This window comes from Acomys minous, assembly GCF_964271855.1.
Source record: "Acomys minous genome assembly, chromosome: 10".
Classification (NCBI taxonomy): domain Eukaryota; kingdom Metazoa; phylum Chordata; class Mammalia; order Rodentia; family Muridae; genus Acomys; species Acomys minous.
In genome coordinates, this window is record NC_140491.1 from 69,654,087 (window position 1) to 69,681,066 (window position 26,980).

General features: G+C 52.2%; 1 protein-coding gene across 1 annotated transcript; it reads left to right on the plus strand.

Moving 5' to 3' along the window:
* On the plus strand, positions 1-26,451 carry AIF1L (allograft inflammatory factor 1 like). The gene is made up of 6 exons (XM_084798849.1): positions 1-158; positions 305-366; positions 13,279-13,345; positions 16,430-16,471; positions 21,049-21,211; positions 23,788-26,451. The coding sequence occupies exons 1-6, from the start codon at positions 128-130 to the stop codon at positions 23,873-23,875; spliced, it is 453 nt and encodes a 150-aa protein (XP_084654975.1). The 5' UTR covers positions 1-127; the 3' UTR covers positions 23,876-26,451.
* Positions 26,452-26,980: the final 529 nt, after the last annotated feature.

The window sequence follows — 26,980 nt, forward strand, 5'->3', positions numbered from 1 at the left end:
GGCGGGGTGTGTCCGGCCGCGCAGTCCCTCCGCCCCTGGGTCCCGTCGCCACACGCTGCCTAAACTCTGGACCAGACGCACTTTCCTACCCGTTGTCCCTCGCCTTGTCCGGAGTCGGGCGCACACCATGTCGGTCGCCGTCAGCAACAGGTTCCAAGGTAGGCGCCTGCTGTCCCCGGGCTGTCCCGCGCCCAGCGTCCTTGGGTCGCCACCTGTGCGCGTAGCGCGGCACGCGCGGGAACTCGGAGGGGCGCGTGGCCCGGGAGGTCCCCTCGCTTCCCCGCCGCCTCTTTGTCTCCCGCAGGAGGGAAGGCGTTCGGCTTGCTCAAAGCCCGGCAGGAGAGGCGGCTGGAGGAGATCAACCGGGTAAGCCACGCCACCGCGGAGGACAGAGTGCGGGTCCCTTGCGCGCCGCACTGTGCCACCCTACCCCCCAGACAAAATCATCCCCTTCCTCCCCTATCCTTGGCCTTCCTTAGTTGCATCTCTGGCCCTTGCCGTGTGGCCTCCGACTCCAGGTAAGTACACTCCACCCCTTAGCTTTCTGCTTGGCGTCTCCGGTTGCAAGTTGTAACTCTCTTACCTGGGAGGTAGGGCCGCTGAAGGAACCCAGTGTGGACCGCAGGGGCTTCTCGGGAGCCCTCTGGGGACCACCTAAAGATTTTGGCGCCAGAAGGCCCCACTGGGCCAGTGCTGTCTCCATGGACCCTAGATCTTAACACCAGGAGTTGGCTGGCAAATGCTGGCATTTCCCTGTGGCCTCCCACCTCCAACCTCAACACACTGCTCTTTTTCACCAGCTTTTAGAAAAGTTGCCCGAGGGACTGCTTCCCCCCCCCCCCTTTTCTTTTTGCTGGTGCTGGGGAAATTCTAGAAAGAAATCCTTCCGCTGCTGCCAGACACACAATAGCAGCTCCGTAAGTTTGCTACTGAGTGTGTAGATCCCAGCAGATAAGCAACGGTGTCAGGGCCTCCTGGATTGGCAAAGCAAAGAGGTGGCACAGCCTGTGGCTTTAGGGTTCCCAGGATCTGGGTTCAGATGTGACTGGTGTCTCCAGAAGGGCTTTTCATCTCCCGCAGGGTCACTTTGTGGGCTCGGTAAGGAGAGGAGCTGGCATGGTCTGGGGTCCAGCGCTAAGGGGGACAGACATCCCATGAGGGTATTTAGAGTTTTCTCTTTTTCTTGTTTTGCTATATTGGAGACTGAACTCGGAACCTTCCCCCCATGCTAGGCAAGCACTGTACCATTGAGTTATTAATATAGGAGGGGCAGAGGTATGCCAGCTGATACAAGGCTATGCGTTTTCTCTTACTTGCCCCTTTGGTCCCTTGATGCCCACAGTGACAGGCTCTGGGGTCCTTCCATGGCCGGGAGCTGGTAGGTTAGCATACTGGAGGTCATTGGCGATGCTGGGGCTGTGAGATCCTGTTGATGCGTTTCCTCCCTTTTCCTTTAGTTCCGTGGCCAGCCTAGACCCGGACAGGCGTCTCTTCCCATGCATCAGCTCCAGGAGGCCCTGGAGGGTTCTGGGTCCTCTCATGCTACCATTCCCTTGCCACTTGTCATAGGCCATAGCTTCAAGGGCCTGTGTACATATGTCTGGGTGCAGGACCCAGGCCTGCTGGGCTTCTTGAAGGTCCCCTAAGTACTATCCTAGCCTTGGCTGCTTTGCTCTCTGGACCAGAACCTGGAACCTGACCTTGTACACAACCCCATGGGCTTCTTGGTTCTGAGCTAGCTGTCTCCACCCACAGCTAACAAGACTCCAAGCCAGAGACAGCTGGATCCGGGCATTAGGTAACCTTAGTTAGGCAAGTCAAAAGAGCTGAGACCTTGTGACTTTCCATGCTGGCCCTGCCCTTGGAGATGCAGGTGAAGGCTTGGGATGGGGACAAGTGTGTGGTGGTGGTGGTGGGGAGCAGGTGGCTGAAAAAGAGGAGCGGCTGTGGCTATCAGGGGCTGAATTATGGCAGAACTGGCACCATGGAGAGTGGGCAAGTCAGGGCCGCGCTCGAGCCACTTCAGGACTTCACACACCCAGAGAGGGCGAGCAGCCGCACCGAGGCCACACAGGCGCCAATGCCCCAGCTTTGCTGCGGGATGCGGGTTTTGAGATCTTCCCCGTGAGTGAGCTTAGGCTGCTATAGGGCTGGAATGGAAGCCAGAGTGTGGGTCCCCTAGGGGATTATGCCAGATAACTGAGCTACTCCCACATTTCAACAGGCCAAGGTAAACCACACTTTAGTTGGAGCCAGGAGGCAGGCTGCCAAGCAAGGGCTCTGTGAGTTTCAGGAAGATGCTTCATCTCTTTGAGCTGCCTTTGCCAGCCAGAGATAATAGTAGTGATTCTTTCCCCCCCGCCACAGCCAGATGATATGTATGAAATGCAGAGTTGGCGGCTGTTGTGAGCATCATCATTTGTGTGTGTGAGGTCTCCAGGTATAGGGAGCGGGCATGGAGGGATGCCAGAGCCATACCAGCTGGGCCCAGCAGCTCCTTTTGAACCCCTACAACAGTCAGTGGAGGAGGACGAACTCAGAGTTACGGGTGCCTCGGCTTGAGTGTCCCAGCCTGACCCACAGCCATGGCTGCAGTGACCATCCTAGAGAGCTGTGTTGACAGTCAGATTGTCCTCCATTGAGAGTATATACCTTCTCTGCTGGAGTGTGCACTCTAGGGCACTGGGCCGGGCCGGGCTGGGCTGAGCAGTGCAGTGCCTGTTGGCCCCATAAAAGCAGGAAACCATACAGGATGTGACTTTGTGACTAGCTGTTTGTAGGTTGTGTGACTGGACACCACCTGTTGTGCCCATGAGCCTGGCTCTAAGGAGACCTACCCCCTCTCCCCTGTGGCTGCTTGCTTGCAGCAAGGTCGCTCAATCTTAGCAATTGTTATCATGAGGAAGTCAGGAGTCAAAGTTGAACCCTCTAGTGGGGCTAGAGAGGGCCCTGAGGGGAAAAGGGGGCAGGGGATGTAGTGGATGTAAACATGTTTTTGTTTTGATCCCAAGTATGGGATAGGTATTGGATGTAATAGGGTTTTGTTTTGATCCCACGGATGGGATGGTGAACAGACTTGTGAGAGAGCAGGTGATATTTATCTACTTAGAAGTCGAACCATCTCTTGGGGTGGGCGGCTTGGTTTTTGCCAGCTGAAAACCATCCTAGTACAGAATCTGAGAAGACATACACAGGAGAGGGGGCTTTTGGGGTCTTGGTATTGTCTGGCTGTTCATCGCTCCACTTCAAGACGCTGCTAGAGAGACCTGCTCCAGCTCCAGGGCTTCGAGGCTTTGGGATCCCAGCTGAGCCTCTGGGTTCCCCTTGCTCTGGGTTCCCCTTGCTCTGGGTTCCCCTTGCTCCAGGTTCCAGCAGCAACTTTGGTGGAATTGTTAGTCTGCTGAAATCCTGCCCACTATGCCAGGGAAATTGTTCCCAGGAACTAAATCCAACAAAGTCTATTTCCCCTGTTTCCATAAACCTTCTTTCTCTCTTATCTAGGGTAGGTGGTTTGGAAGGGAGGTATAAACACTTAAAGAACCCCAAATAAAGTAGGTTTGGAAAAGTTGGAGCCTACAATGGGAGCTGCACATAGTAAGTACAGCTTTTAGGGGTTTACTTTAGTTTTTTTTCTTTTTAAGATTATTTTTAGAGCTGGGCGTCGTGGCGCACGTCTTTAATCCCAGCACTTGGGAGGCAGAGGCAGGCAGATTTCTGTGAATTGGAGGCCAGCCTGGTCTACAAAGCGAATCCAGGACAGCCAGGGCTACACAAAGAAACCAAAACAACAACAACAACAAAAAAAAAAAAAAAAAAGAAAGAAAGAAAGAAAAAGAAAAAAGAAAAAAGATTACTTTTAGAATTTCATTGTTATTAGTATATATGTATGTGTGTGTAGCGCACACAACATAGACTGTGTCCGAAAGTGAGGACAACTTACAGGAGTCGGTTTTTCCTTCCCATCTCGTGGGTCCCAGGGGCCGAACTCACGTCATCAGGCTTAGCAGCAAGCGCCTTCACCTGTTGAGCCGCCTCAAGATCTCACTTGGGTTTCTGCCATCATTTTCTGGACACTTGGAATGTGCTGGTGCTGCACCAGGCGTGCTGAACGCTCGCCCGGAACACTGTGTGGCATAGGCACCCTCATCCCCATTTTACAGACTACCAGGCTCGGTGTGGGGGTGGGGGTGGGGGTGGGGGTGGGGGGGTGGGGGGGGTGGTTGAGGAGGAGGAGGAGGGGGACTGGAGTTAATGGCAGAGGTGGTTGTGTGTGCCTGTCATCAAAGCAGCTAAGGGGCTCAAGCAGAGGGAGACCCTGTCCCCAACAGAACAAAACAAGAAGCCAGCCACATTGGAACGCAGGCTACATATTACACATATGTATGTATATACATTTGCTTCAACCCTGTGTTTCGGTGACCCCTTTTGTGGCTACCCAGCATGCCCCTCCCCATCTGTGGGTGCGTACATGTCAGCAGTACTGGAGCAAGCTGGACCAGGCGCGTGCCTCCTACTCCTTCCACATAGCTGGCATTCCCCACGCCCTGATGGCATGGTAGGTGACCCCAGGACGGCCAGGCCCAGCCTTATATGGCAATGGGAGAAATTCCCTCTGTCTTCCCATAGGAACCTAGAGAAGCTTCGGGGGCTGGGCTGGCTGCCCCTCAGAGTGCCTGTGCCTGGGGATGAGCTGGAGGGGGGGTGTGGGCGGGGGGGACCTGCGATTGGGTCCCAGGGATCTTTCAACACCCCATGCCCGGCATTCACGGTGCATCGGCTCACCAATCCACCTCAATGGCATGCTCCAGCACACGTGTGGAGAGAGAGAGAGAGAGAGAGAGAGAGAGAGAGAGAGAGAACCCCCAACATCCCTCCCTCTGGGGCAAGGACGGTAATACCCCCCCACCCCCCCCACCCCCATCATAGAGATGAGGAAATGAAGTCACCTGCCCAGGGGCGCTCAGCCAATGAAGGGGCAGAGGCAGGATCCAGATGAGGTCTGTCTGACATCATCCACAGACTGCTCTGGCCCCGGCCCCTCCCCCCCCCCCCAAGACAGCTGCAGCTTTGTGGTGACCCAGGCCTCCCTTGCTTAGGAAGGATAAGGCTCTCTGGCTGCTGTCCCCAGGTCTCAGCTCTGTTGGGTCAAATGAAGGGCAGTCTGCATCCCCTGACCCCTTTAGGTGCCTAGTGGTTAGCTCCTCGGCTACCTGGGAAGGAAGCCGGGAGGGGCGCGGGCTGGGGTGTGGGGCGATCTCTGTCCAGAGTGACTGTTTCCGGCCGTCTCTCCCAGCCACCTGGGGCCTTTGAGACTTGACCCAGGAGGCTATGCAGGTGTGTCTCTTCCTGTGTCCTTGGCAGTGCCGCTCTGTCCTTGCCTGTTGGCATTGAGGGCACCCGTCTCTCTTGCTCTTCCCTTAATATATTATAAAGGAGATTGTGATAAGGGGTCACGTGGGCCTCTGGGGATTCAGTGTCCCCTGCAGGTCTGGCCAGTTGTGACCTTGCTGTGGCCATGTCACGGGCAGCTGGAGATGGAATTTCTGTGAGGTCTGCTTTATTGTGTGGGGTGTTTTTCTTTAGCTGCCCCATCTGTTGGCGAGGACACCGTGTCCGGATAAGGCCCCAGAAGGGTTCTGGGGAATTTGAGCCTGCTGTCTTTGTGGGTGCATGTTACAGGTTCCTGCTGCCCATCAGGTGCCAGGCCGGGCATTTGTGGCCTGGCCCTGGCCCTTTGAGAGCCTGTGGGCTGTGTCAGAGACCACAGGATCCCAGCATGATGCTGCCTGTCCTTGGCACTCACAGGGTACCAGCCACTAGTCTGTTGGCCGGCTTCTAGGATGCTGATATTTACTTCTAAATTCTGCTGCAGCCTTTTCTTCTCTCTCTCTCTCTCTCTCTCTCTCTCTCTCTCTCTCTCTCTCTCTCTCTCTTTCTCTCTCTCTCGGCGGGGGTTTGAGACAGGGTTTCTCTGTGTAGCCTTGGCTGCCCTAGCCTCACTTTGTAAACCAGGCTGGCCTCGAACTCATAGTGATCTGCTGTCTCTGCCTCCCAAGTGCTGTGATTAAAGGCGTGTGCCCTTGGGAGACAGAGGCAGGTGGATCTCTGTGAGTTCGAGGCCAGCCTGGTCTACAAAGTGAGTCCAGGACAGCCAAGGCTACACAGAGAGACTCTGTCTCCAAAAAGAAAGAAAGAAAAAAAAAAAAGGTGTGTGCTACCACGCCCAGCTGCAGCCTTTTCTTTTTATGGTGATGCTGGGAATTGAACCCAGAGCCTGATGCATTCAAGACAACACTCTACTCATATAATACTGCTTTGACGCAGCTGATGTGTAAAGACAAGCCTGGAGGGTCAGGAACAAATGCTCAGGAAGGGAGTTGAATCAGAGCTGTGGCAGGTGACTTCCGGAGGCCTGACACAACATGGGCTTGCTAGCCTTTGGTGCTTTGGTTGTTTTGTTTTGGGCTTGTTTTTGAGACATGGTCTCTTGTTCCCCAGGATAGCCTGAAACTCACTGTGAGGCTGAGGATAGCTGTGAACGTCTGGGTATCCCCCTGTCTCTGCCTCTTGAGTGCTGAGATAGTCAGTGTCCCCACAGGACCCAGTTGGGTGTAAATCTTTGTTCAAGAAACTAACCCCTTTGGTCTCTGAGCATTTGAGGTGGGGTTGAGGTGGAGGGAGAGGGGACTTCTGTTTTTCTGAGGTGGCTGACCACGGCAGCTGGGAGCTAGGATGATGGTGGCGTAAGCCCGGGGTTTAAGGACGAAGAGAAGCTTGCCTTTGAGAAGGGGTAGCCAGAGAGTCTAGCCTCCTCTGGGGGCGGGGTGTCTTCATGACATCATCTCAGGGCACAGATGCGTGTGCCCTCGCCCTGTATAGCATTGTGGACGTGGCTTTATATGTAAGTCATCTTCAGCCAGGTGAAGTTCCCTGAATCCTTACCACAGACCATGAGGGGGTCCATCACTGTGACCCCCCCCTTTATAAAGGAGGCAACTGTGAGGTCCATTGTGGGATAGTGAGTCATCCAAGGCCACAGGGCGCTATAGATAGGGGGCCTGGGGGAGCACCCAATCAATTCACCCCTCCCTTGTCTCAGCCCCTCTGCGCTGCACCTGGAGTCCATCCATTATGACTTCAGAAGGCTTGGTCCCTCTGGGGTCTCGGTTTCCCCAGCCATTGACCATTGGGACACAATCGAAATGTTCCTTCTAGGTTCTGGGGCTGAGTGGACGCTTTAATCCTGCCACATCCCCGAGCCTCTCCTGGGGCCTTATGAGCCCTTCCTAGCACTTCGTGTTTATTGCGTCATATTTCCTTCAGCCTTTTGTTTTTCCTGAAAAACTTATCTTTGGGGACAATAGATTGGGTTAGGAAAGGAGATGGGGGTAGTATGAACCTCTGGGGCAGGACGCCCCGAGAATAATCTGCCATCATCTCAGGAAAGGTGACATCTTCCCCTGCACCCCGTTTGGCTTCCTTTTCCCAGAAATTTGTGGCCTGGCCACCACCTCCTTGTTTGGGGCAAGGAGGAAGCTGGGATGGCCCAGGGATCTAGGCCCCAAGGGAGGCGCTGATCTTTTATTACCTTGAACTAGTTCAGCAGCCCCGCCCACGTTCTTGTCCCATCTGTCAAATGGTGTGCCTAGAAGGAGAAAAAGGAGTCTACCTGCTCCTTGCCAAGCTCCTTTTGTTTTGTTTTGTCCTCCCCCGCCCCAATCCCCTCCAGGCCTCCCCCCCCCCCCACCACCACAAGACAAGACTTCTCTGTGTAGCCTTGGCTGTCCTGGACTCCCTTTGTAGACCAGGCTGGTCTCGAACTCACAGAGATCCTCCTGCCTCTGCCTCCTATGTGCTGGCATGAAAGGAGCACCACCACCCCTGGCCAGGTCAGGCAAGGTTAATGATTTTTGGGAATCTGGTTAACAAATGGATGGTGGTCTCTGGAGCTGGCGTTACAAGCTGACACAAGACATGGTACACTCCTCACAAGCAGTTAGTGTATGACAGGGGGCAGGCGGTCACTACTAGTTCACACTAGCTCTCAAGGCAAGCCTAGGAGATAGCTAGGATCCTCCTCCTCCTTTTCTGGTGAGGAAACGGAGGCACAGACTGAGATACGGTTTTTCACACGGCTGCTGAAGTGAACTAACTCAGACATCCCGCCTTGTGGGGAATTTTGCTTTTTTTTCAAATATCCAAGCTGACTGCTAAGTCTTCGCATAGCCCGACTTCCAGGTCCAGTTCAAGGGTACCTGTCTTGAGCAAAGCTTCTCTAGAGGCCGTGCAGGGCTGTGGGGGAGGCTCAGGGAAGGGAACCTGAGTTCCCTGGGCTTGAGCAAGAACCGAGAATCCAAAGCCTGGAGCGAAGGTGGAAGCTGGCCCCTTGGCCTTTGAGTTCCCACCCTGCCTTCTGCGCAGCCATCTCCTCTGCCCCCAGCCAAGGACACAGCTGTCCTAACCAACCCAGGGCTACCTACCCACACATGAGTGGGTCAGCTGCTTTTGCCACCCTGGTCACTCTGGTGGCTTGAGCATTTGTCACTGTTGGCTCCAAGGGAAGATGATGTGACTCCATTCCTGGAGTCCACTCCAGTGTCTGTCACAGGCAGCCACAGTTTTGGCGAAGCTGCTTATTTCCAAGAGAAGTCTGGAGGAAGTGGTGGGGACAAATGGCAGGCTTCTGCATTCACTAAACACTTGGTGGAGTGAGGGCTGCTCTAGGCTGGCCACTGTAGGGTGCTGGGCATCTGTAGGTTGCCGGGACAAAATGTCTGACACAAAGAAACCTACAGAAGGAAGGGCTTAATTTGGCTGGCACTTTTGTTTTTTGTTTTTTTTTGTTTTTGAGACAGGGTCTCTCTGTGTTCACCTTGGCTGTCCTGGTCTCGCTTTATAGACCAGGGTGGCCTTGAACTTTGGCTGGCACTTTTAAGGGACATCCATGCTAGTATGGAAGGCAGCATGTCTCGGGACCGTGAAACAGCTGGTCACTTTGCACGCGCAGTCAGGACACAGGCGATTGCTGGCGCTCAGCGTGCTCTCTCCTTTTTGCCCCCTGACTTATTTAGCCTAGGACTCCAGGACCCTTGGGGTGGTGCTGCTCGCATTCAGGACGGGCCTTCCTCTCTCTGTTATACCTCTCAGGAAACACCTCCACTCATTCTCAGAGGTGTGTTCCTACGGTGATTCCAAGTCCCATCCAGTTGAAGGCTGAGCAGCCAGCATCAGGGGGGACAAGCTGATTCATGTCCTGGAACTCACCTACTGCCTTGGATGGCTTCTGCTTCCGCTGGGCATGAGGACAGAGGGAGGCCAGCTGCCTGGTCTCTCGAAGCTCATTTCCGGCTCAGCCACTTGCTGACTGTGACTCAGGGGACCTTGTTTATCTTGTCTGAGTCTTCATCATCCACTCCTTCCCAAACTCTGTTTGTTTGTATTTTGTTTTTTTTCCAGACAGGGTTTCTCTGTGTAGCCCTGGCTGTTCTGGACTCGCTTTGTAGACTAGGCTAACCTCGAACTCACAGTGATCCACCTGCCTCTGCCTCTTTGAGTGCTGGGATTAAAGGTGTGTGCCACCATGCCCAGCCTTCCCAAACTCTTTCTTTGTTTTTAATTTATTTACCTTTATTTTATATGAATTGATGTTTTGTTTGCATGTATGTCTGTGTGACAGTGTCAAATCTTGGAGTTAAAGACAGTGAGCTGCCATGTAGGTGCGGGGTTTTGAACTCAGGTCCTCTGGAAGAGCAGTCAGTGCCCTTAACTGTGGACCATCTCTCCAAATTCTTTTTTTTTTTTCTTTTTTCTTTTTTTTCAAGACAGGGTTTTTCTGTATAGCCTTGGCTGTCCTGGACTCGCTTTGTAGACCAGGCTGGCCTCCAACTCACAGCGAATCGCCTGCCTGTGCCTCCCGAGTGCTGGGATTAAAGGCGTGCGCCACCACTGCCTGGCTCCCTCCCCCTTTTTGATCCCGCTTGTCTCCACTGACCTAACGTGCCCCTGAGTGGACACTTGAGGGATCCAGGACCCTGAGAGGCACTAGCTTTACTCGGGTCACCAACAAGTATGAGTTGTCCCACTTTTGGTATGGGGCTGGGGACTTGGCAAAGAGCTAGGAGAGGGAGCCCAGAGGAAGGGCCACTCTCCACAGAGCCAGCAGGAAGGGGACAGAAGCGGCTTCCCAGGGAGAAGCAACCAGTGCCAGCTGTGTCCTGGGGCTGGCCCCAGAATCAGTTACAAATTCTCCCTGTGCTTCCCCAGTGCTGTGTGGACGAGACATCTTGTGTGACCCTTCTGCTTGTGTTCCAGCCTGTAAAATCAGAACGCGAGTGGTCAGGGTGACTTCATCAGATAACACGGTGCTGGCCTCAGTGGATACTTAGCCAAATGACCCCTTCTGGACCCGGGGAGGGGAGCCACACACGGGTGGAATGTGAGCTGCAGAAGGGTCAGACAGAGGTCACTTAGGTAGTGTCATCTCCAGTCTGTTAGGTTCACAACGGATTGAGGCGGAAGTGAGCTTTCCAGATGTGTGCGTACAGGTCCGTGTAATTTAGTGGGAAGTGACATCTGGAACTTAGGGAACAGATTGATTGGCACATTTTGTCTCGGTGGGATTAGGTATGTGTGTGTGTGTGTGTGTGTGTGTGTGTGTGTGTGTGTGTGTGTGTGTGTACATGTATGTAGAGGCCAGAGGTCAGCCTTGCTGTAGAGCTGTTCCTCTGAAGCCATCTGCCGGGCTCGGTTGAGACTTGGGGCTCAGCAGTTTGGCTAGGCTGGCTGGTCGGCAAGGCCCAGAGATCCTCCTATCATTGCTTCCGAAGTGGGGGGCGGGGAATACAAGCACATGCTGTCCTGCCTGGCTATGGACTTGGTACCGGGGGTCGAACTCGGGTCCTCGTGCTTGTGTGGCAAGCGCTTTACTGACTGAGCAGTCTGCCCAGTCCCCCTAGCCATGTGTACTCTGTTGCTTTAGGATGAGAACTTGACTTTGTCCACCCTATTTTCACTGCTCCCTGATGCCTAAGTACAGCACAGAATGCATTCAGGCTGTGGTTCCCCGAGGAAATGCCCAGCGAATGAATGGTGAACGGAAAACAGTTGGAAGGGAAGATTCCTGCTGTGTCCAGACGCGTAGCTCATTACAAGCTGAGCAAAGGTCGACTATAGCATCTTGATGCTGCCCCTGTTGGGTGCAAGCAGTCATAGATAGCATAGTTTTTGTTGTTGCTGCTGCTTTTAGATTTTATTTATTTATTTTATGCATATGAGTGCTCATATCTGCATGTATACCTGGATGCCAGAAGAAGGCATTAGATCATTTTATAGATGGTTGTGAGCCACCATGTGAGTTCCAGGAATTGAACACGGGACATCCGGAAGAACAGCCCCTGCTCTTAACTGCTGAGCCATCTCTCCAGCCCCCTTGTTTTTTTTTTTTTTTTAAGATTTATTTTTATTTCATGTGTATGAGTGTTTGGCCACATGTGTGTATGTGGACAACATGCATGCAGCACCCACTGAGGCAGAAGAGGGCGTCAGATTGATTAGCACTGGAGTGACGGGTGGTTCTGAGCTGCCATGTGGGTGCTGGAAGCTGAATTTGAATCCTCTGCAAGGGCAGCCAGTACTGTTAACTGCTGAACCGTCTCTCCAGATCCTTGATGTTGTTTAAGTTTTTGTTGTTGTTGTTGTTGTTGGTGGTGGTGTGTTTTATTGTTTTGTTGTTTTTGTTTTTCTTTGTTGTTGGGTTTTGTTTGTTTGTTTTGTTATTGTTGTTTTGGTTTGGTTTGGTTTGGTTTTTCGTGACAGGATTTCTCTGTGTAGCCTTGGCTGTCCTGGACTCACTTTGTAGACCAGGCTAGCCTCGAACTCACACTGATCTGCCCACCTGTGCTTCCTGAGTGCTGGGGTTAAAGGTGTCCCCACCACACCTGGCTTTTTTAAAAAGTTTTTTAAAATTGTTGTTGTTGTTTAAGTTTTATTTATTTATTATGTATATAGTGCTCTGCCTGCATGTACATCTGCACGCCGAAAGAAGGCATCAGATCACATTATAGATGGTTGTGAGTCACCATGTGGTTGCTGGAAATTGAACTCAGGACCTCTGGAAGAGCAATCAGTGCTCTTAAGCTCTGAGCCATCACTCCAGTCCTAAAAAGTTAAAAAAATAATAATAATTACTTAGTTTGATTTTATGTGTATTGGTGTTTTGCCTGCATGCATGTCTGAATGAGGGTGTCAGATCTTGGAGTCACAGACAGTGATGAGCACCATGTAGGTTCTGGGATCTGAACCTGGGTCCTCTGGAAGAACAGCCAGTGCTCTTAACCACCAAGCCATCTTCTCGGCTCCCTGTTGTTGTTATTTTGAGTCATAAGACTCTTGATACATAGCCCAAGTTAGTCTTGAACTTGCTTGCATCCTCCTGCCTCAGCCTCCCAAGTGAGGGGAATAGCTTTTTGTTTTAAGATGAGAGACCAGGAGCGAAGAACTCCCACCTGTGCATCTCTCAGGGCTGTGGTTTGAGGTGGCTTAAGTATGGTAGAGCGCAGTAGGATTTCCTACGGTGTGAGCCTCAGTTTCCTCATATGTAAAACAGACTTGGTGATGGTGGCAACCTCCTGAGGTGGCTGAGAGATCTGAAAAGAGCGCCAGTGTGCCTGAGGTCCACCAGAGGTGGATGTTATTTGGATCCTTGCCATATCTGCCCAGAATATCCATCTGGTTCTGAAAGGGCTGAGATATGTATCTTCTGTGGCGCATGAAGGAAAGCACGCTGGGCAGTAGGCTTCATTTTACAGCTGAGAGCGGAGGCGGGAGGGTAACCTTCAGTCATTTTCTGGCCAGAGCAGAGGTAATACCACAAAGCCATTCGAGGCCCGCATGCTATGCCTTTAGACTTTAGGAGTAGTTCAGCCTTGATGCTCACCTGGTGGGGAAGGGCATGCTCCATTGAACAGAGAGGTCATGTGAGGACCACATACCTAAGCAGTGAGTGACAGACTGGGTAGGCGGCTCTGGAGCTCACAGCTTCCCAGATCCTGGGAGCTTGGTGTCCTGGGGACAGCACAGGGTACATTGCTGAAGGTGTTTAGTTCTCTGGAATAGAATCTCTGGAAAGCCCTGTCTCCAAGCTGCAGAAAACATTTCCTACCACCAAGCTGACTGTGTGAATCTGCCTTGAGGGTTGGCTGGGGTGAGCCCTGCCAAGGGTTGCTTATAGGTGACCTTTGTCCCCAACCCTGTCTCAGTCCTGTGGTCTCATCTCTGTAGGAGTTCCTCTGTGACCAGAAGTACAGCGATGAAGAGAACCTTCCCGAAAAGCTCGCGGCCTTCAAAGGTGAGCCAGGACTGCTTGCCCCCAGCCCCCAGCAGAGCTGGCTGCTCCCTCAGCCCATGGCACACAGGACTCCTTGGCCATATAGACTGCAACTCTGCTTCATCCAGAATGCCTGACTTCACATCAGGCTTTGAGACAGGCAGGGGTCCCCCGAAGAGGCAGGAGCAGGCCCCTTTCCCCTTCCTGTGCCACTGTGGGCCTCTGGCTGCAGGCCTGCTCTGGGCAGGGCCCTTTGTCCCATGGCTGCCCAGTGTGGCTCAGGTTGGCTCCTATTCTCCCCTTCCAGGCCCTGCGCACTCCCAGGGCCCCAGCACACAATCTGCCCTTTGTAAACCATCCTTGCATCTCCCCCTCCTGATGGAGCCTCTCAGGAGTCCCTGTGGAGAATAGACATTTGTATCGCTACAGTAGGGCAGGGGGGCTGGAGGGGTGGGGGTGGGGGGGGCAGAGTTTCTGCCCATTGAATCCCAACAGCACGGGATGAAAAGAAAACAGGGCCCAGGAGCCTGCGCAGGGAGAGGGGCAGTATAAAGGTCCCTCTGTTCAGGGCCCTGGTGCTTGGTCCTCTGCCAGTGGCTGGAAAGGAGAGGAGCCTGGCAAGCCCAGGCAGACCCACCTTTCCTGCCTCTGGGATGTACTTGGGGGATGGGAACCCTGGACTCTCCAGAGGGTATCCAGGAGGTCCCATCCATCTCCCAAGTGTTTGCAGTATGGGCATCGTCCCTATCCCACGGCCAAGTGCCTGCCTCGTGCAGCTCACAGAGGAGTTGTCTTGGCCAGGACTTAGGTAATATTAAAAATGGCCAGCAGGTGCTGTCAGCCCCTGCAAAGCCTTGTTCAGTAACAGCTGGCATGCTCTCCTGACCCCCCACCCCCCCCCAACCCCCCCCCACTCCCTATCCTTAGGAGGCAGATGGTAAACGGTATTCATTTACAGACCAGCGAACCTGGCTTTGGGGAGGCAGGGTTATTGGCAGAGGGGTCACATAGCTCACTTGGGGCAGAGCTGAGACTTGAACCCTTGTCAGTGTCCCCAGAGGCCCAGGTCTCAACCCAGATAAATGGAAGGTTTTGTTTGTTTCTTTAAACAAGGAATGGGAGGCAGGGCAAGCCTGCAGGTGAGGTATGCAAAGGATACTGGGGGACCACTCCTCATGGGGAGGGGGGGCTCTAGGAAGGAAAACAGGATCTTGAGGTCTGAAGTCACATCTTCATTGACAGTAAGGTTGCATTTGTTGAGCAGGAAGTCCTAGTGAAATGTAGTTTTTTGGTTTGGTTTGGTTTGGTTTGGTTTGGTTTTTTTTGAGACAGGGTCTCTCTGTGTAGCCTTGGCTGTCCTAGACTCACTTTGTAGACCAGGCTGGCCTTGAACTCATAGCAATCCGCATGCCTCTGCTTCCCGAGTGCTGAGATTAAAGGCGTGCGCCACCACGCCCGGCTCAATGAAGCATAATTTTGTAGGAAAGGAAAAGACCCAGTGGTCCTCAGGCCATTCACTCCTCCGCTTTCCAGATGGTGCTCACTGGGCACCAGGCCCGGGGCAGGCCTGGGAAACCTCATGGGACGAGACCTGAGGGGTGTGTGCTTGTGTGTGGGCGTGCATGTGTGTATGCGTGCATGCATGCATGCGTGCCTGTACAGGGGCCAGGATAAGCACGGAGCAAGGAGAAACCAAAGTCAGCAGGGTATAGGTGCCCAGTTGAGGGTAAAGTCCTGAGGGGGCCCTGAGCACGCCTGGGAAGACACGTCAGACTGAGGAACCAGCCTGGTGAAATGGAGGGAAACAGGGTGTTTCTCATTCTGGTTGCCTGTGGTACGGAACAGACCGTGAAGGACTGCTCTGCTGAGGTAGAGTGACACGTCCAAAGCTACACAAGAGCTCTCTGGTCAGAAGACACCAAGCTGATGGCTCCCACCGTCTTCCCTAACAGGTTTTCCTAGATCCTTTGGCTGGGTTGGCAGGGTTTGGGGAAGGTCTCCAATTGCACCTTTGACCTAGGTCCTTCTCTGGGTTTCAGAGCCAGGCTTTCTTATCAGCACCTCTTGGGGTACTTGCAGATGCCCTAAGGCCTGTTCCATCACCTTCCCTACACTCCTAAGTGCAAGTCTCCAAGGTCTTAATTTGTTTCACCCCCTTAGCTGCCTCCTGTAGGCTGCATCCCTCCTACCAGGGTCAGCATGGCCTCTTGCCACCTTCCCCTCAGGGCACGTGGAGGACAGTAGTGCAAGCAGGAGTACTGTATAGATGTTGGTTTTTTTTTTTTTGAAAGAATTCAATCCAATAATGGCGAGATGGCTCAACGGATAAAAGCATTGGTCACAGAATCCCAATGACCTGCCTTCATCCCCCAAACCCATGAAAAGAGAGAAGAACCAATGTCATGAAGTGGTCTTCTGGCCTACACACACACACACACACACACACACACACACACACACACACAATTCAGTCAGGGGATGTAGGCAGTGTAAGCAGAAGTTCATCTATTAAGGCTAAGGAAAGCAAACCTCCCAAAGAGACTGGCGTGAGCTTTTGCTTTGTAGACTGTAATGATGTTTTTATGAATATTTATGAAGTGTGTGGCATATTCATAGGGAAAGGTGATCCAAATCATAGTAGATCAGATCTCCATTTTAGGGTATTTTTTCCCATGATCCTTTAGGAAATCCTACAAGAGAGGCTAGTATCAAGACCACAATACAGCAATATTATTATGACACCAGGTCTTTTGAGGAGGTATACCCTCTGTGTGTGTGTGTGTGTGTGTGTGTGTGTGTGTTGCCCTTATATGGCAGGAACAACCAGGCTGGAGCCACTAGCATATTTAACTACACAGGAACACTGTGCCATCAGGACAGTACATCATGCACTATGGTTTTTCTCATAGCTAAATCGTGCCTATCTGGCGTCAGGAAAAGGTTTCGGCTCTTCCAGCAATGACAGCTATATAACTGGACTCCTGGGCTGGAGACGGGTGTCAAGGACTCCCCAAGGATTCGTTGACCCTTTCCAGGGAGTCACTGAGCTCTAAAGAGAGAGCTGTGGCTCGCAAGCTAATGGTAGTTTTTGCTTTTGTTTTCCAGAGAAATATATGGAGTTTGACCTGAACAATGAAGGAGAGATTGGTAAGTGGCTCCTGGGCAGAGGAGGAGCATGGGTAGAAGAACCTGCCGGTCTAGTGGGGGCCACTGGTTGAAGCTGAGGAAACCCTGATGCTGCCCCAGGGGACCAGTGTCCTGTCCCCAGCAGCAGGAGACACAGAGACTTCCACTGAGGGGGTACTGGGATCTTGATTCACACAGCGAGAGAGAATTTCAGAATGAGCTGCTGTCATTTATTTATGTATAAATAATGTAATATGCGGTGTGTGTGTGTGTATGTGTATGGTGTGTGTGCATGTGGGGTGTGTGTGTGCGTGTGGGGTGTGTGTGTATGTGGTGTATGCGTGTGGGGGTGTGTGTGGTGTGTGGTATGTGTATGTGTGTGTATATGGTTTATGGGGTGGTGTGTGTGTGTGAGTGTGTGTGTGTGGTGTGTATGTGTGATGTATGGGGTGTGTGTGCACGAACATGTGGTGTGTGAGTGTGTGTGTGTGCATGTGTGGTGATGTGGGGGTGGGGTGTGTCAGGACAACGTGCAGGAGTCTGTTCTCTTCTACCATGTAGATTCTGAGGTTTGGGGATCAGACAGGTTGTTAGGCTTGGTGGCCCCTTCCTCCCTTTCATGCCCCCACCCCCCTCTCTCTGGTATTTTGAGACAAGGTTGTGTCTGGCCTGCAATTCACAGACCCCTGCCTGCCTGTAGATGTCTCCAGACATCACTAACTTCTCTTAATGTCTGTTTGATCCATATTAAAGCCTTTTAATAAACTCCAAATTCGCTTCATTAAGAAATAAAAAGGAGGGCCTGGGAGGGTGGCTTAGTGATTAAGGGCACCTGCAGCTCTTGCAGACAACCTGGGTTCATTTTCTAGCACCTACAAGGTGTGGCTCACAGCCCCAACATTTCTAGTTCCAGAGGGTCTACCACCCTCTTCTGGCCTCCAAGGTACTGCACACACAGTGCACATTAAAAAAACACACTCATAAATATAAAAATAAATACAACCTTAAGTTTTGTTTTTAGCTGAGTGGCGATAGTGCACACCTTTGATACCAGAACTCTGGAGGCAGAGGCAGGTGGATCTCTAGTTTGAGGCCAGCCTGGTCTACAGAGCAAGTTCCAGGACAGTCTGGGCTACACAGAGAAACCTTGTCTCGAAAAACCAAAGATAGATAGATGGATGGATGGATGGATGGATGGATGGATGGAAGGAAAAAAGGGCTGGAGAGATAGCTCAGCAGTTAAAAGCGCGTACTGCTCTTGCAGAGGACCTGGGTTTGGTCCCAGCACTCATATTGGTGGCTTACAAACAACTATAACTCCAGCTCCTGGGCGCGCGCGCACACACACACACACACACACACACACACACACACACACACACGTAATCTTAAAATTACAATAAAAAATAGAAAGGATAAAGGACAGTAATTGGAGAAAGAGAGAGAGAGAGAGCGCGCGTGCGTGTGCCTAGGGCTAGGTTTGGATAACTTGACAACAGCTATCTATATAGTTGGCTTTCCGAGGGCATAATCAATATCTAAGTTAAAAAGATTAAGTAAAAATGTTTTTGCATACTTCTTATCTGAAGAATTTGTCTTTCCATAAATGAGATTTTACGGTGTTTTATGAGTGTACTCTACAGACTTAATGGGCTAAAAAGATAAAGTTGTAGCTCACAAAGGCCAATGGAATTCTTACCGTACACAGGTCAGTAGGAGGTCAAGACATGCTCTGACTGTAAACAGGGCTTATGATCTTGTCTGGGAGATTTTTCTCAGAATAGACAACAGGGTGTGCTGGGAAGGTTAACTTCAGGGGTCACACACGTCCTGCCTGCTAGCACAGCTGGCCAGCTGCTCTGTGGCTTTTTGTCGGGAATCTCTTAGGGATGGGAATACCGCCTCTGCAGGCAGTCTTCACAGCTTTTTAAAATTTTTATTTTATTTTTTATCAGTCGGGTTGAGATTCTCCAGTCTTTGCCAGTAAGAGACTTAAGGCATTTATCTTCAGGGCCAAGGGAGCCCCCTCTACCTCCCCCCGCCACCCCCATTCCTCATCTATTTTTCTTATCCTGCCTCAAGCCAAGCCCACCCTGAGCCCTTCCATCTCTTGGCCCAGCTCCAGTGCCTGAGAACCCTCATGCTGTGCCTCCCTGCTGGATTGCTCAGCTTCCCACCACGAAGCCTAGAGCTCCCTTCCGACCCCAAGACCTGCAGAGGCTGCTTGACTCCTGGACCAAGGGGCCCCTGGTTCATTCTCCCCAGGTCTCTTCTGTGCTCGCTGCTGCCTCTTGTCCTGTAGTGACAAAGAGTGTAGACAGTGCCTCTCAACTCCAGCAGAACCCACTGCTTCCTGCCACCCAGGTGCTGGGCTGACAAAGGCACAGAAGTGTGGGTATTGCAGGCGTGCGCCACCATGCTCACTTTATACAGGGCCTGAAGGAACCCAGGGTTGCATGCATGCTAGGCAAACACACTAGCCACTGAGCTATGTCTTCGGCGGGTTCTTTGTTTTTTTTCTGGCCAAGGTTGGCCTGGAATTCACTGTGTAGCTCAGGATGGCCCCAAGCAAATCTCCTTCCCCAGCCTCCCCAGTGCTGGGATTACAGGCATACACTACCACAACTGGCTTACTAGCTCTGAGTTTTAGAAAATCTGCTGTGCAGTGGTGGCACACGCCTTTAGTTCCAGCACTCGGGAGGCAGAAGCAGGTGGATCTCTGAGTTCAACGCCAGCCTGGTCTACAGAGGAAATTCCAGGACAGTACGAGCTACACAGAGAAACCTTGTCTTGAAAGAAAGAAAGAAAGAAAGAAAGAAAGAAAGAAAGAAAGAAAGAAAACTAAATTACAAGTATTATTTATTTCTTTGTGAGGAGGGACTGGCCCTCTAGTGCGTTTGTTTGACAGTCAGAGGACAGCCCTGGGGGAGTCAGGTCTCTTCTCAGAGATCAAACTCAGTACCTCAGGCTTGGGAGCGGGCACCTTTACCCATCTTGCTGAGCTATCTTGCCAGCCCACTATTTTCTATTTTAGCTGTTACTGATCAGGTCACGGCTACTATCTCTCTAGCTGGATCTGGTCCCCTCACCAATGACAGGGTCACAGTGGGTCAGGGCCAAGTGTCCTCCAGAAGTCTTGCCAGTTTGAAATGTGGTGGGCAGCCTGTCAGCTCTACACTCTTTGCCGCAGAAGCTGCCAGCTCGCAGAGAAGCCTGGACAGCCTAGCAGCTTCTGGTCCTGGGCATAGTGCTGCCCACCTCAGCCCTGCTCACAGCCCCAGGATCTGCCCTGCCCACCCTCCTTTGCTGATCCATTGTTCTGTTGTGAACAGCTCTCAGGAAATAGCCTCAGATGTTGGTGGGGGCCCAGAGGTCGAGCAGAGGCTCCCGGGTGGGGGAGCGACTTTTTGGTACCTCCCTTGTTTTTCTTCTATTTTGTTCTCTTGTTGCTTTTCCTGCTCTGAAGGGGTATTTTTGGCTCCCTGTCCCTCTGGCCTAGGGAGAGTCCTAGAACAGCAGAGTGGAAGTGGCAGGTGGAAAAGAGAAGGTTTGGCGGCCCATGCCTTGGGGAAGCTAACTCCCGGGTGCCTTGGCTTACTCTAACCCAGAGCATCTGCTGGGATAACGTCCCGTCTATCTGCCCGACTCTAACAACTGTTTCTCCCTCTCTCTGTTACCTTCAAACTGGTTGTGTGTGTGTGTGTGTGTGTGTGTGTGTGTGTGTGTGTGTGTGTATGAGACACATATACAAGTGCACCTGGGTGTGGCTGTGTGCTGACACTAGAGGTCAGAATCAGGTGTCTTTTTGTTTGTTTGTTTGTTTGTTTGTTTTTTGAGACAAGGTTTCTCTGTGTAGCCTTGGGTGTCCTAGACATCGCTTTGTAGACCAGGCTGGCCTTGAACTCACAGAGATCCGCCTGCCTCTGCCTCCGAGGGCTGGGATTAAAGGCGTGCGCCACCACGCCTGGCATCAGGTGTCTTTTCAATTGCTCAATTGCTCCCCCCTTTCTTTTTGGGGCCTGGAGCTTATTGATTTGGCTAGGCTGGCTGGCCAGCGAGTCTCTTGGATCTTCTCGTCGGTCTCCCCAGACCCGTGATTACAGGCTTGTGCCAGTGTGCCTGAATATTTCCTTGAACTATGGGGCATTGAGCTCAGTTCCCTATCCTTGCATAGCAAGCTCCTTACTGACTGAGCTGTCTCTCTAGGCCTTCCTCCTTATGTAGCCCAGGCTGGCCTACATCTTGCAGCGATCCTCCCGCCCCAGCCTTTGAACAGCTAGGATTACAGACATGTACCAGCCCTCATTCCAGAGAGGGGAAGCGGTCCTTCCCCAGGACCCTTAGTCAAGAAGAGCAAAGTTTGATTCCAGGCCAGGTCTGACTCTCGAAGTGCAGGTCCCCACCTGCTGGCCTTTACTGCCACTGAGGAGAGCAAGGAGGACTCATCCCTGCCTCCTCAGGCGGATCATCGCTGGCTGCAGCCTGCAGGGAGAGGCGGTCACTGTCAGTTGTGTGAGCGGGGTGTAGGGCACGCCTGGCTCCCTGCAGGGCCTCAGTGTCCTGCCTCCACTCAACAGATGTGCTTTTCCTCTTGACAGATCTGATGTCTTTAAAGAGGATGATGGAGAAGCTGGGGGTCCCCAAGACCCACCTGGAGATGAAGAAGATGATCTCCGAGGTGACGGGCGGTGTCAGCGACACCATCTCCTACCGGGATTTTGTGAATATGATGCTTGGCAAGAGGTCGGCTGTCCTCAAGCTGTGAGTACCTCTTCTTCTTGTGGGGCCTCAAAGCAGCGCATTTCTGTTCCTTTCAGTTATTGTCAGTGGACAGACGCTAGAGTCAGCCTTAGTGGGGCATGGTGGGCACATCCCTATTCTTTTTTGTGTGTTTGTTTTGTTTTTGATTTTTTGAGACAGGGTTTCTCTGCGTAGCCTTGGCTGTCCTGGACTCGATTTGTAGACCAGGCTGGCCTTGAACTCACAGCGGTCCGCCTGCCTCTGCCTCCCGAGTGCTGGGATTAAAGGCGTGTGCTACCATGCCAGGCTCCACATCCCTATTCTTAGCACTAAGGCAGCAGATGCAGGAAGGACAGGAGTGTCAAGGCTGTTTTCTGCCACGTAGCAAATTTAAGGCCAGCCTGGGCTACATGAGACCTATCTGAAACCCCTTTCTTTACCTCCCTGCCTGAAAAAGTCAGCTCTATCTTGTTCCCTAATGACCCTAATGGGCAGGCTATCTTTAGTCCTTGAACTTTGGTTTCTTGTGTGTGTGTGTGTGTGTATGTGTGTGTGTGTGTGTGTGTGTGTGTGTGTGTGTGTCCATGTGTCCGTGTATGTGTGTATGTGTACTTGTATGTGTACATGGGTGTCCTGTGCATGTGTGTGTCCGTGTGTCCCTGTGCACGTGTGTGTGTGTGTGTTTGTGTGTGTGTGTTTTACTGTATAGCTTAGGCTGGCTTTAGCTTTGGAATTCTGCCCTCAGCTCTCACCAGCCAGGATTACAGTTTGCATCTCCACTCCTGGCTGATTCTCGGTGTGAGCAATGAAAGAGGAGCTGACCAGCCATGAAGCCCTGTCCTGAGGGCTTGGTGAGATGAGACGGTTTCAGCCTAGTGCCCAGCCGATGGCAAACACCCATGTGCGACCTCTTTAGGATTATGCCTTCCTATGCCTTCCTCGCTTCATGAAGGAGCTTGTTCAGCTAGGGAGGTGGAGATTGGCAATCAGTAGATGGCACAGCCTGAGTTTGGCTGCCAGAACCACATCAAAAGCAGGTACGGTGGCGCGATCCTGTATCCCAGGCCTTAGAAGGCAGAGACAGGCAGAACCTTGGTGTCCACTGGCCAAAAGTCTCAGTCTACTGAGATCCAGTATGAGGAGTGGTTCTTTTTTTTTTTTTTTTAAAGAAGATTTATTTTGGGGCTGGAGAGATGGCTCAGTGGCTAAGAGTGCCACCTGTTCTTCCAAAGGTCCTGAGTTCAATCCCCAGCAACCACATGGTGGCTCACAACCATCTATAATGAGATCTGGTGCCCTCTTCTGGCTGCAGGTGTACATGCAGGCAGAGCACTGTATACATAATAAAAAATAAATAAATCTTACACCTGAGGGCCAGAAGAGGGCCTCAGATCACATTATAGATGGTTGTGAGCCACCATGTGGTTGCTGGGAATTGAACTCAGGCCCTCTGGAAGATCAGTCAGTGCTCTTAACCTCTGAGCCATCTCTCCAGCCCCGAGGAGTGGTTCTTGAGGTCCACACTCCTTCAAGGTGTTGTTCCGAGGCCCACAGAGGCCAAGGGACTGGCTCCTGAGCCCATGTTTCGGTGTGGCCAGAGCATATGGTGTGCCCATTTTTGTATAAGCGTGAGTCAGTCAGCTTGGAAGCAGTAGGCCAGCAATAAAATGCCCTCAGTCTCCCCGAAGGTTATATTTTTGAACCTACATTGTCTCCTCCCCAGGCTGGACCGGGCTTGCATGTAGCATAAAGGGGAAGGGTTTTGTTTTGTTTTATTGAGCCAGGGTCTTTCTTTTTCTTTTTTGAGATAAGGTCTCTGTTACGTAGCCCTGGCTGTCCTAGAACTTGTTATGAAGACCAGACTGGCCTGGAACTCACAGAGATCCATCTGCCTCTCCCAAGTGCTGAAATTAAAGGCGTGCTTCCCAATGGGAAAGGTTGTTTTGTTTTTGTTTTTGTTGTTTGTTTGGGTTTTTTGTTTTTTGAGACAGGGTTTCTCTGTGTAGCCTTGGCTGTCCTGGACTCGCTTTGTAGACCAGGCTGGCCTCGAACTCACAGTGATCCGCCAGCCTCTGTCTCCCGAGTGCTACGATTACAGGGGCACGCCACCACGCCCAGCCCTTCCACAATGGGAAAGTTCTAAAAGACTTGACAGGATTTTTGAGCAGAGCTCTGATGCAGCCCACCCTTCTCCAGACAGCTGGATAGGGGAAGGGGACAAGGCCTGGAAGCCGAGGGGGTGGGGTGGGGGTGGGGTGGGGTGGGGTGGGGTGGGGTGGGGTGGGGGTGGGGGTGGGGTGGGGTGGGGTGGGGTGGGGTGGGGTGGGGTGGGGTGGGGGTGGGGTAGGGTGGAGAGTTGTCCCCTTTCCCACCATGCACTGCCTGCTTGAGCAGGAGGGGAGTCCCAGTTTGTTTCCTTTGTGAAGTAGGACCATCATCCCCTTCCACACAGCTGCAGTGTGATCTTACGAATGGCTCTTGCCAGAACAGCTTTGGGCCATTCTGTTGAAGAACCTGCAGGAAGAAGGCTGCGGAGCTTTGTGTATGAGGGGAGGAGTCTTAACCCTTCATCTCCTTTTTCTTCATCTCCAACCCAGGGTCATGATGTTTGAAGGAAAAGCCAACGAGAGCAGCCCAAAGCCGGCTGGCCCTCCTCCAGAGAGAGACATCGCCAGCCTGCCCTGAGGACCCCACCTGGATCTTCCGGGCCGCCAGCCCTGCCCCTGCATCTCCGTTCCGCTCTCTCTGCCTCCTCTACCCGTTGTGATCTGTCTCATGCTGTTTGTCCTAATGGACTCATTTCCTTTTCCACTTCTATGTCTTTCCGTAAGCACATGTTACCTGCCTTAATGAGGCTGGGAGTCCTGAACCTCAGGGCCCCTCCTCTCTGCTTCGGGCTGCCCTGCCCTCCCTATACAAAAGGGCTGACGTCAAACCAAAAACTCGAGAGAGGGCATGGGGGGCTGCAAACCTCATTTCCCATGTTTGAAGAAGACTTTGTCCGTCTGTTCATCTCTCTAGGTTGCTAAGTTAAATACAGGCTGCACGTTGGGCCCCGGTGGGGCCTCTCCCCTCCCCCACTCTCAGAAGAGCCAGAGCAGGCACAAAGTTCCTGGGCTCCTAGGACAGCTTCGCATTTCCAGTGTTGCTGGGTTTCTAGCAACGGCCATTCAGTGCCTAGCAGACATAACTGGTCCCCCTTGGTTCTTGCCTCTGTCCATCCTCAGTGACATGACTCAGGTGGGGCGGGGGTGTGAGTGTGCGTGAGGAGAGCAACCACTGGAGTCCTTCAAAGGATCCAGAAGGAACTTCTGGCTCTCCTCTCTTGACTACACCGTTACAGACAGTTCAGAGGGATGGTGCAGTCCCACTGTCCCTTGCGAGGGCAGTAAAGGGTGTTGGAGGCACAGGTGAGGGTGGCGTGGGGGAGTCTTACTTTCAGGGAGGATGCGGAGGGCGCCACGGCCAGGGGAGGAGAGCAGTCAGGTGATCATCTTGAACCTCGGACAGAGAAGCAGGCTGATTGCGAACCGCCCCAAATCCAGCTGTTTACCTCCTAGCCCCCCGCCCCTCCCTTCACTCACTCAGCGGTTCATCATGGAGTACCTATTACAAGCTTTAAGTCCTGCTTTGTCTTGACGCGTGCTGTGTCCAGCTCATAGCTCCGTTTTCAAGTCACTCAAGACCTGGGGCTTGGGGATCAGATGGAGGTCACCTGGCAGATTTGATCCGGGCCAGTCCTCTCATTCACTGCTGGTCTACAGCGGCTAAGTGCCTTGCTGAAGGTCAGGGGGTTTGTCTGGAGAGAGGAAGACTGTGGCCTGCAGCCCTGGTAGGTGGTCAGGTGCCCTGCACCCTGCTCTAGGCTGTATTGGTCAAAAGAAAGGGGAGGACCATCTCCCAGCCTGACACATGAAGAAGGTGTCACCCTCTTAAACACCTTGGCTCAGGACTCCCCTCCCAAGGGCCTCCGGGTTGGCAGTGGGGTTTGGGTGAGGGCCAAGACTGCCTTTGCAGCCTGTCATCCTTATAGCTGCTTGGTGGGTCCGCTGAGAGCATTCCCAAGAATTCACGCATCGAGGTATCACACATGACCCATCTTACCCGAGTGTGGACCTCATCCTTGACCCTGCCTGTGTTCTGGAACCCTTTACCGTGGGCACTCAGGACAAGTCATTCATCAAACCTATATCCCAAGCACCCTCTATATTTCCCTGAGTCCAGAACCCAGCAGTGAAATGGACTGATGCATGAAATGTATGTATAGTGGGAAGTCACACCCAGCCGGTGACAGTGTGATGTGAGATGGGCGTGGGACAAGGCGTGAGTACTCTGTAGTCCCAGGAATCCAAGCTGGGCTCACGACTCGGCAAGAGGGGCAGCCGGGTCTCTTATGTAAGACCCTAAATGGGAAAAGACTGGCACCTGTTATTTTCCTGTGACTCCACAGTTCAATACCCAGGGTGCTGTCCCCACTGGAGCTTGAGAGAGTGAAGCAAACAGGGCACATTGGAGTGGCCAGCTCCAGTTAATCCGCTGGCCTCACCCAGTTCAGTTCAGTTCAGTTCAGGAGAGAGCTCGTTTAGCTATGACTGGCTGAGTTTCCAGCCTAAGTAGTCGCTTCAAATGCACAGTCTAGTTGAAGTTTAAGCCCCAGCATTCCTCTCTCTACCCTCACCCCACCCTGTGACTTTTTTTCTTTGTAAGATTAGCATCTCTGCCTTCATTCCCTGGTTGGACTGGGGCCTCGGACTGCATTCAGTGTGTCCCAGTTCTCTGGGACAGGGCAGCAGGACCGTGAACCTGGCTCAGTGGGTCCACACCTCATGAGATCACACCCCACCTCCAGAAAGGAGTGTGCTGCAGACAGAAAGAGGCTCTGATTGCGGGAAGCACCCTGTGAGTCCCTTCAGTGGTCTGTAGGTCAACTCCCCCCCCCCAAGATGGTCTTTAAAATAACTCTTAGAGTGGAGGAGGAGTTGGTATATATTTCAAGTTACATCTGTTGGTTCCAGGGTTCTTAACCTCTCTAGTTAAGGGCTTAGCTTTCTTGGGACATCAGCTGTCTTATTTTTTTCCGAAAAAGACCAAATTTAACTGGTGTAACCAGCAACGTGAGGACTGCCAAGTATGGCTTTGTCCCTGTGACTCAAAAGACGTTTTGTTGGGTAGATTCGGGTGAATGACATTATTGTGTGCTTGTGTGTGTATGGGTGGGATATGGTCTCCTGCAGACTGAAATAAACTACATCAATTTATCAGTGTCCTTGTGTTCTTGGAGTACGGCTCTGGGTTCAGTAGATTCAGAAGAAGCTGGGCATGGTGGCGCCTTTAATCCCAGCACTTGGGAGGCAGAGGCAGGCAGATCGCTGTAAGTTCAAGGCCAGCCTGGTCTACAAAGTGAGTCCAGGACAGCCAAGGCTACACAGAGAAACCCTGTCTCGAAAAACAAACCAACAGTAGATTCAGAAGAGCTAGCTGACAACAGGTACCAATTGAGTGAGTGTGGTCTGGGTGTCCCAGACAGACAGTTGACATCATCTCACTAAAACCCAAGACCACCCTTTTCTATTTTTTAAAATTCAGCGAGTACACCTGCACACCAGAAGAGGGCATCCAATCCCACTATAGATGGCTGTGAGCCAATTTATGGTTGCTGGGAATTGAACTCAAGAGCAGACTTTGAGCCATCTCTACAGCCCTCCAAAACTCGTTTCTACTTTTATTATTTTACAATGAATAGGGGCTTGGGGCACAGAAGCAACTTGTTGAGAAATGGTATGTGATAAT

Excerpts from the sequence above, each read along its gene's own strand:
- AIF1L (XM_084798849.1), top strand. The coding sequence starts at position 128 with ATGTCGGTCGCCGTCAGCAACAGGTTCCAAG. Across the intron at positions 159-304 it reads CGTCAGCAACAGGTTCCAAG|GAGGGAAGGCGTTCGGCTTG; the intron begins GTAGGCGCCTGC and ends TGTCTCCCGCAG. Across the intron at positions 21,212-23,787 it reads AGGTCGGCTGTCCTCAAGCT|GGTCATGATGTTTGAAGGAA; the intron begins GTGAGTACCTCT and ends TCTCCAACCCAG.